Here is a 9,632-nt window from a genome sequence, read left to right as displayed (position 1 = left end):
TTGATTCCAACTTTTATGTGAGTAAAAATTCCTAAAGATGTGTCAAACTACTCAACCTTATTTAGATAAACTATAGTTTAGATAAATTTACAGACAATAAATAAAACTATTATTTACTAAACATAGAGTGCTAAAATACATAGTATTGCTATTCACACAATAAGGAAATATAAAAATCAACTAATTCTAACACTATAACACTGGAAACAAGCACATGCATTATACATTTTTAAGCCCACCCTAGCAACTTAATCTCCATAATAATAACTAAAATATTTTTATCACATGCACTATTATCTCCTCACTTATCATATGTCCCCACTGAATGGCTCAGAGCCTATCGTAAGTTAGAGGCGACTAGGACATGTCAGCCACTCTAGCTCACTGCATGTTGGTTGACTTAACATATCTTAAACTTTTTTCGTCGATATGTACAGGATAAATTATGAGTACATATGAAAATCGAAAATTTAAATTCACATTGGTACATGGCGGGATTCGAACCCAGGATAAGAAGTCAAGTGTTTAAACTTCTGAATCTCCAACGCTCTTTTTACTTACTGCAGTATAAATATTTTTAAACCTTAAATATCATACAATAATTTGGAAATTAAATGTACGTGAGGTTCGAATCCTATTGGAGACGTTTATACAGGCTGATTCTTAACGGTCGGATCAACGGTTTTGTGGAGGTAGAGGACCACAAGAGAGATTATTTAAACACAAAGTATGTTGCTTGGTTTTCTATAGTTTTAAAGTTATTTAATTTTTTGTAAAAAACTCGGAAAAAATAGGTTTCGGTAAATTTGATCGTACGTCCAAAATAATGTATTTACAGTGATCATTTTTTTCTTTAACTATTTTATTTACACCAACTTTTTTTCTATAAGATTTTTCAAAAACTTCGCCCATGTCTATACTATAGAAAATCGGGCAACATTCTTTGCGTTTAATGATAGCTATTGAGGTCTGCTACCTCCACAAAACCGTTGATCAGTCCGTTAAGAATCACCTGTATATATCTTACTTAGTTAAATACATTTTTTACGTTGACGTGTAAGAACGGTGGTACGATAATAAAGTATTAATAAACCATACTACTTAGTAGTGTAGGAGTACTTCTATAAACAGTAGTCGAATTTCTAAAGATACAATGTGTTATGTATCGTAATGGCAAGTTATTAGGCGAAAGTTGTTTTAATATTTTACCAGTTCCCTCGTAAGCATTGACTTTATATCATTAAGACATTGATCTTTATACTTCGAAGAAAGGATATTCGTAAAGAAACGTGAACATTCGATTTTACTCATCTCTCCCATCAACAAATATGAAGTTACTTCAACGGATAAAAATCCCATACCATCGCTTAACGACCATGTGTAAATTCTTTCAACGGATTCTGGGCAGAGACAAAACTGCACAATACCACTAATTAACATATCTTTTAGCGTTTCAAATAAGAATCTATCGGCTAATAATAACGCTTCGAGACATATCTCCAAGGTTTCCGTTGGAAATACTACAACTTCGCTTTTTGGGTCGTTCAAACCATTTTGTAACAGCGTAAACAAATATTCGAGCGCCGATTTTGTCGCTTGTCGCAATCGTACACAACTTTTACCGGATTCCATAAAACATCCCTTCAACATTGCAGTAAACACTTCGGAATTCTGACAGAGGAACAATTTGTTAGCTCTAACTGTACTCAAATCGTCTAATTCGAAAGTAACAATATCATTGTCTAAGAGATTATCGAGTATTGGATCGTAACTAATGGATACCTTATCTTTATATCTATTCTGTAAAATCCTTGGATCCTTAATATTTAAATTATTAGCTAACTTAATTAACCCCGCAATGGCGATTTCACTGTCTTCGCTGGATTCGGAGATTATAGTAAGTAACATAGTCAACGCGTTGCAATCAATGAAATATTTCTTTAAAAGGTTTGGTACGCTGGAATATGAAAGCAATATTAATAATATTTATTGAAGGGTAATCGATCCGCGAATTCACAATTTGACTGTGCGGTCGTATAATGTAAAATATTGTTAAATTCATTAAATTTTACCAACCATACTAGAAAGGGTAGTGTAATGGTTATTGTTTGTTTAACGTCCGGGCTCCCCTTTTGCAATTGATAGCATATCTCGCCTATTCCGTAGCTAGATTCCGCCATTATTGTTAAACGAGCTAGGAGTTTCGAGTATAATTTAAAAATCTGAAAACAAACATTTAAGGATTCAATAATTATTAATGCAACATGAAAAACGCAATCTCTTTGGACTTACCTCAACACATTGTGAACATTCGTTCCTAGGATGTTTCGAATTCTGTGTTGTATTATACAATCTAAGTGGAAATCTTTCTTTTAACACATTCATAAAAGAAAGAGGACTGCTGTAATTAAAAAAAATCAAATAAAAACACAATACTACCCATATACACGTAAGTAAAATGATATCTACCTCGCAATTCTCTTTAGTAAACGTGAGGGTTCTCTGAAAGTAGAATTGGAACGTTCGACATAGTTCAATAGTCCATTAAAACAATCCGGTCTAGACAGTAAATATATCTTATCATCTGGATCTATTTCATTTTCCGTTTCTAGTGACTCTTTACTCGCCACTCGGAGTAGTAGAATAAAAACACACCCTATGTCCGTCAATTTGAAGTTCATGACCACGTTATGGTTATCATCATCATCGTCATCATCATCTTCTTCTGCAATTAAAAGTATCAATTAACCACATAAAAGTTTTTCACAGATTATGCAAATAAGGTTAAATCTTTATTTAATGACGGTATAGCCCTAACATTACTTTATCAAAAGGTTCTAGATAACTTGGCTGGCTCTCAACGTGAGTTACCTTTCTCAAGTCACTTTTGATATTTAGTTACCTTGTGAATTTTCTTGATCATCTTCACTTTTATCATCAGCCGTATCTAACTCATCTGAATCGTGGTCGACTTCGGAAGCTTCTAGATTGAGGAGTTTGTTCGCGGTCAGTTTGGACGCGCTACCGTCTGCCTCCGGCTCACTACACACCGGCGAATATCTACCAGATATCTCTGAATCTGCACTATCTGCGTCATAGAATAAATATACAAATAAAACAAAAGCAATAGATACAGCACAAAAGAATATAAGACATGGTTTTACCTTCACTAATACTTAATGGTGAAGTAGGACTACTGGAACTTTGAGGACTCCAATCAGCCCAGTACGGCGATGCAGAACTACCCTCACCCGCGCTGACACTGGACTCTGGACTCCAGTCATATCGCATCTTTTTCCTTGCCGGTCCGTATTCAGGACTTGCCGGTCCAGATTGATTCATGTCGGAACAAGGTGACAAAGGATACAAGTCATTTGGATCTGGAGTAGACGGTAGGACTTGAAATAGCCATCCATCGGTCTTATGTTCGCATCTCACATAATTATTCCTCCTGCTACGTACTAACTCAGCATACGTTACTGGCTTCTAAAAAAAAATTATATTTAATATATAGTTGAACTTATAATCAAATAGGAATCGAATAATAAAAAAGGAATAGAAACCCTAAAAATGTAAAAAAAATGTTTACTCAGCAATGGTAATATCAAGAGAACGTATGATAGATTTCTCTGCAAAATGAAAATTAATATTCGCAAATCACGTTAAAGTAGCGAGGAAGTCAATTTTAGTTTTTCTTACAAAGGAAAAAAAACTTACATTTTTGCTCCTTATATTACCGTATCTGTCGATACTATCCCTAGAACCTTCAATCATTTTAAGTAATGCTAAATTTGGTTCTGAATTATATTTATCAGTTTCCCATCTTTTCTTGTGTTCAATATCCATTGTTGAAACATGCTCATTTAATTTTTCTGTTAGTAAATTTATTAGACCCACGTTAACGAAAATTTCGAATGCTAAAATAATACATTTTGAATGTAAATTAAATTTATCTAGCACAATAAAATACTTGGTTTAAACAGTTTTTCAGACTAAAGTTAATTATCATTCTAATCTTAACAATTTTTCTTTACAAAATTTGCAACACAGCACTTGTATTTAGTGTAGTGGATACCTATAATTTTTATATAAATTATGGGAACTTAGATAATGTTAAAGAAAGTTACAGTAACGGAGTATGGAATATCACTACCCATACTAACCTATGGAATCAAAATAGTATTTAATGAAAGAATGCATGACATTTGTGTTGACTCTTGCTGCTGATATAAGTAGGGCCAAGCCATCGCATTCGCGGATGCGAAGTCGATTTAGTGAGTCACTGCTCAATAGGGCAAGAGCCTTTCCTGATCCCTCCGGCCACCATGATACATCTGAAAAAAAAAATATATATTTACAAGCTCAAATTTATTTTAATTTAAGAAAATATAATTCAAGAGATATCATATATTTAAAATATTAAATATATGTAAGTTATGTTTTATAAATTCAAAAAATTACCAGATAGTTTTTGCAATATCTCAACTAAACATTCCACAAAGCCGGCTGTGCCTAACAGAGGCAGAGAATATGTGATATGGCATAAATTGGTTAAACATTTTAGTGCAGTAGACTCAAATAATTTTGTCAACGCAACTAAACACTTGTATCCCCTGCCATCACCCTGTATCTGTAAAAGTCACTCAAGTAATGGTAAAAAATATGAATTTAACTCTGTAAAATCTGTCCATAACAAATAATATTTAGTACCTGTTCAGCGCATTGTTTATTAGAGTATGTTGTAAAATATCCTAAGCATTTTAGAATACCATTAATGAGTTCCTCTTGGCTTTTCCCTAATTCCTCTACTTCACTAATGGGATTAGGTGAATCTAGGATACCGGCAGATTCACATTGCACTGTTAACAATACAGCAACACATTTTACAGCATTTACACTTAGCATTTCCTCCCTTTTGTCTGTTACCATCCAAAGTTGCCTAGAGTACATAAATTAAGAATTAATAATTTAATTATCCATAACATGTAAACGCAACATCTAGTTTTTTTTTATAATATAAGGTGGGAAACAAGCAGGAGGCCACCGAAGTGGAAAGCGACCCTGTTGCGAGCATAATTGATAGAAACTACTTTTGTCATTAAAAAAGCTACATTTTCAATGAGTAATACATCACAAATATTACTAGTTTTTCCTTAATTCTGCACAAACAAAATCACCTAATAAATATTACTATTCATCTGAACTGTAAGAAAACATATACAACATCCAAAATTTCTATAACTTACATCCAACAATGAATAATAGATGTAGTATAGTTAACATACAATGAATATGGTTTTGACAAGTTCCTAAGTTTACAATAGAGAAAATCTTTTTTCTTACCTAATTGCACGAACAGCCATTGTTAATGTAGCAATTGATGTGTTGTTGTCTCTATTTTCAATTAAAGCAACAATCACTTCTACTGCTCCCTGATCATGTAATCCTTTAGCATTGGAATGTCTTTGTGCTAAATTGCCTATTAACCTACAGGTCCTTCCTAATATACTGTCTCGATATACAGTCTTTAATATAGATATTAAAGGGCGAAATATATTTGATTTTCCAACCTTAAATGACATTAAATTCATTACTACAAGTCTTATAATCTTGTATCTATTCTTTATCAAATACAAATACATATAAAAGAATAATTTTCTCATCAATGTGCCAATATGAAGGTAGTTTGTTAAATACACATTTCGAATTTCGGAATCTTAAATAATTGTGGTGCGTGACTACAAGTTCAGCGCTTATTTGACTGTGCCTCTAACATAAATTTTTAACTGTTTTGAAGGGAAATAGGTATACATACCATAAGACTGCTTTCTTCATCTATACAGCAATTGCCAAGGATACTTAGAGTTGTATTCAACATCCTTTCATTTGGTTTTCGAAGAAGAGGTAATAAACTATGTAAGCCACCACAGTCTCTAAATGTTTTCAGACCCTGACTACTGGTAATTACATTATTTTTAATTTTTAATAGAGTGTCTTGAATACGAGTTGATGAAGTAGATTTCAGGCCTTTTATAATAGTTTCTATATCGTTTTTATCCATCTTTTATCCTTTCATAGATTTTATCATCAAAAAAAATTAACAATTTTAATCAATGTAACATTTTTTAAAACAATAAATCAATTTTATTGTTTGAAGGCAACCACAAAATAAAATCATTATTCCATTGTCAAAAGTGACATAAACTGACATTTGAAGAAAAATGTGTTGGAATTTAGAACATGAATTATAATTATTTCATCAAATTCAAAAAAAAATTAACTTTCAGTTATTTTAAACTTTATGAAAATATTTTTTATTAAAGATTTCTAGTTATGCACTTCTTTGACATATTAAGATTTTTTGGCTGTACGGAATGTGTACCACAGCTCAAGTACCTGACAGCAATGTAAAAAATAAAAAGAAGATAATAAAAATTACATTTTGAGATGACAGAATTTCTGATACGTTTTTTACATTGAAACTAGTGTGTGATACTGTGATTGATAATAATTGTAACATAAAATTGTCATGAAATCGTTTTGTGAGAGATGAGCGTCTTCGGGGATTTTCAACGTGTGTGGGTGCAACGATTTCCTGAAAGTGCCTTGCCAGCCGCTTGGGAAGAAGATGTCAGGGCCAATTTGGCAAAACATAAACAGAAAGTAGCTATACTTAGAGAAGAATTGGAGAAGGAGGAATTTTACGTTGAATATTTGGAGACATTGCTGTCAGATGTTGAGAAGCATAAAGCAGCTGCTCAAAGCAATAGGGCGGCGCCGCCCTCTGGGACTGACACCAATGACGATAAGACTCCTGATAGCAAACAGGTATCGTGTTACCTTTATATTTTTTTTAAAACAACTTTGATAATAAATATTAGATATTACTTTAGTAAACATTTGAATGTTTTCTTTTTAATAGTATTTTTATTCATAAACTTCCATGAAATTTGTTGTTAAGTTAATATGGTTGTAGTTTTTATTTAATTGGAATTAATTCTTATTGCACTCTTGTCCCAAACAATTCATGATTATTCTTTGTTATTATAGTGCTAAGACTAAGGATAACTAGTATGAATCATCCTATTTTGTTCTAACAGTTGTGTGGCATTTCTAAGAATTATTAATTGGGTATAATATCATACTTATACTAATATTATAAATGCAAATGTTTAGATGGATGTTTATTAAAGTTTGTAGCCTAAATGGGTAAACCGATTTTGATAAAATTTAGTATAAATGTAGAGGATAGTCTGGAAGAACACATAGGTTACTCACTTTTTTTTAAAATTTCATGTGGACAGTGTCTAAGGCGAAAACTAGTTATTTATACATTAAATAATACAGACATATTAATTTAAAGCATACTTAATGCTGAAAAAGAAGAATTGTATTTGTTATTCATAGTAACCTTATAAATATCCATGAGTAACAGTGTCTGCAATATACTTGATAATCAATTAACTGTATCTTATGCTTGGATCATTTAACATTTGCAAATGTATGTAGGTTATTATTTATTTACTGTTCTGATTGTGAGTTTACATTGACTAAACACATACAAAAAACATATAGAAGTGAATCTTTGATAAAAGTAAATATTTTTTATAATAATCTAATTTTTTTTTAATGAACTTTGGGAACTGCTTTTGTATGCTTTTAGTTTTTTATATTAGACAATATATGAATTAGAAGAGTAATATTTTTATAGTTCAACAATTATATTTGGTATATAGTAAATGACATGTGTAGAGGTGTACTCCTTATAATAATGATTCATTTAATGTCATTTATTATACAGATAATAAATGCATTTATACCCATGACAGTAACCATTGTTTAATGATTTTTCAACATATCAATCCACACTTGAATACCAAGCTAAAGTGAATCATATACTTAAAGGACTGCTATTTGAATTTATCACTAATTTACTTGTTTTGTTATGGTGTGTTAATCCTGGAACTTTAGTTATTTATATATTTATATAGATAATAAAATATGATTTAACAGGAAACTAAGCAATGCATTTGAAGATGTCCTTAAGTAGAATTCTTAAGGAATTCATTATTTCTTATTATACATTATTAACAGCAAATTAATGTTATTTTTTGTTTTTGTGCTAAAATAAAAATCATTAATACTGTTTTAGGAATCAAATACAGATTCACTGTCAAAGAAGAGTGAAATTAGTTTGACAAGTAGTAATAATGAAGAACTTACTAATGAACCATTAGAGACTGAAGAGGTGCATCTCAGGCCAAAGCCAGTGCATATCGGAGAGAGGAGTTCTGTTAACCAATGCATCACTGAGCTCTCTACAAATCTAGCTGTAGAGGCCAGGAGAAGGTGTAATAGTGAAGTGGTACAAAGAACTGAACCAGAAAATGATAGTAATGGTAAGAAATTGCAATAACATTGTGTTTATGAATTCCTTATATAAGTTCTGAATGTTTTATAATAATTATAAATCATTATTTACAGTAGCTGTAGAACAAAAAAGTCCAACTAATGCTAAAAACCGTCCAATGTCTCAAACTGGTGATTTTGTAACAGTAATTGAAGTAAATGGTCTGAAAGCGGCTGAGAATGCATCTAAAAAGACTGAGAATTCACCGCAATCACCTGAAAGTGCTACTGCGGATTCAACAGTAGCAGCTAAGAAAAAAGTCCCACCAAAGTAAGTTCTTTTTGCAGTCTCTTATGTGTGCAGAAAAAGTAAATGTTTTTTTAATCTGGTTAAAATTATTTTAGTGTGTTTGATGGTCTTTTTTGGTAACTCGAGAACAAATAACTTGTTTATTTAACTACAAATTTAAATTTTATGCATAGGTTTCTATTCTATTTATCCTATTATTGTCGATATTCATTATTATTTACAATATAAATTAAATTCCTTTTTTCATAATTAACAAAACATGACCTATTAATGAGTTTTAAATATATCAGATCTTTTTTATTTTTCTAATAGGCCTCCACCGAAAGTGTTCAGCAAACGTGGTGCATCATTACCAGAAAGTGGCCTTCCAGAAGACAGCCCTCCTTCCTCGCTGGGACGAAGACTTCGGAATGCTGAATCCCGAGAGTCTATAGCCAGCCGGGCTTCTACTCCCTCAATAAGTGAAAGGGTAAGTATTTCTACATTTTATTTAGAACATTAAAAAGATGACAGGTTTTAATTTATAAGACTACATTTATTGTAGGTAAAAAGCTATGAATCGATAAATTCCTTGTCTTCTGAACGTAAACGCTCGGGAGGTGCTGCTACTCCGAGGTCAATAGATGAGGAAATAACCTCAACTACACCGGACTTACCTGAGGGGAATGATGCTGACAAATCAGCCCCCGTCTCACTGGAGAGTATTCCAGCGGCAGTTCCTACCAATGAGGATGAACCATATTACGATCAAGTACCAGTTGATATAAATGATGGAGAATATGTTTATATACAAGCAGGTATGTTAATATTACTAATCATTTGCTTTAAAAATCAATCAATGTGAGCAATCTATGGTAATCGATATTATTGAGGGATTTTAGGGATATGTGTTCTTTATAAGAATAATTGTTAGGTGGTACGGGTTCGAGTGAAGATGCGTCGAGTGGCACCAGCACGCTGCCGCTGAGCGCAG

The 9,632-nt window shown here is 32.1% G+C and overlaps 2 protein-coding genes across 3 annotated transcripts in view; one reads left to right on the top strand and one right to left on the bottom strand.

Moving 5' to 3' along the window:
- Positions 1-6: 6 nt before the first annotated feature.
- Positions 7-6,162, bottom strand: LOC106108614 (armadillo repeat-containing protein 5). 2 transcript variants are annotated; one of them, XM_013289866.1, is made up of 12 exons: positions 5,816-6,162; positions 5,344-5,570; positions 4,711-4,939; positions 4,462-4,630; positions 4,164-4,334; positions 3,718-3,917; positions 3,165-3,486; positions 2,903-3,088; positions 2,470-2,725; positions 2,293-2,401; positions 2,077-2,222; positions 7-1,957 (listed from the first exon to the last, which is right to left on the bottom strand). In XM_013289866.1, exons 1-12 carry the CDS (start codon positions 6,059-6,061, stop codon positions 1,198-1,200), a joined length of 3,021 nt encoding a protein of 1,006 aa, XP_013145320.1. In that variant the 5' UTR covers positions 6,062-6,162; the 3' UTR covers positions 7-1,197. The 2 variants fall into 2 exon arrangements, with proteins under 2 accessions (XP_013145320.1, XP_013145321.1); XM_013289867.1 differs by having other exon boundaries at positions 2,470-2,722.
- A 245-nt stretch (positions 6,163-6,407) lies between these two features.
- Positions 6,408-9,632, top strand: part of LOC106108430 (breakpoint cluster region protein-like) — an 18,008-nt gene continuing 14,783 nt past the window's right edge. The window contains exons 1-6 of the mRNA XM_013289595.1: positions 6,408-6,828; positions 8,153-8,399; positions 8,488-8,680; positions 8,972-9,128; positions 9,204-9,456; positions 9,573-9,628. Coding sequence (XP_013145049.1) covers positions 6,550-6,828; positions 8,153-8,399; positions 8,488-8,680; positions 8,972-9,128; positions 9,204-9,456; positions 9,573-9,628 — 1,185 coding nt within the window. The 5' untranslated portion in view covers positions 6,408-6,549. The remainder of the gene's footprint in view (positions 6,829-8,152; positions 8,400-8,487; positions 8,681-8,971; positions 9,129-9,203; positions 9,457-9,572; positions 9,629-9,632) is intronic.

The sequence above is a fragment of the Papilio polytes genome, unplaced genomic scaffold (assembly GCF_000836215.1).
Source record: "Papilio polytes unplaced genomic scaffold, Ppol_1.0 DF821511.1, whole genome shotgun sequence".
NCBI lineage: Eukaryota > Metazoa > Arthropoda > Insecta > Lepidoptera > Papilionidae > Papilio > Papilio polytes.
This window is presented reverse-complemented; position numbering and strand designations above follow the sequence as displayed.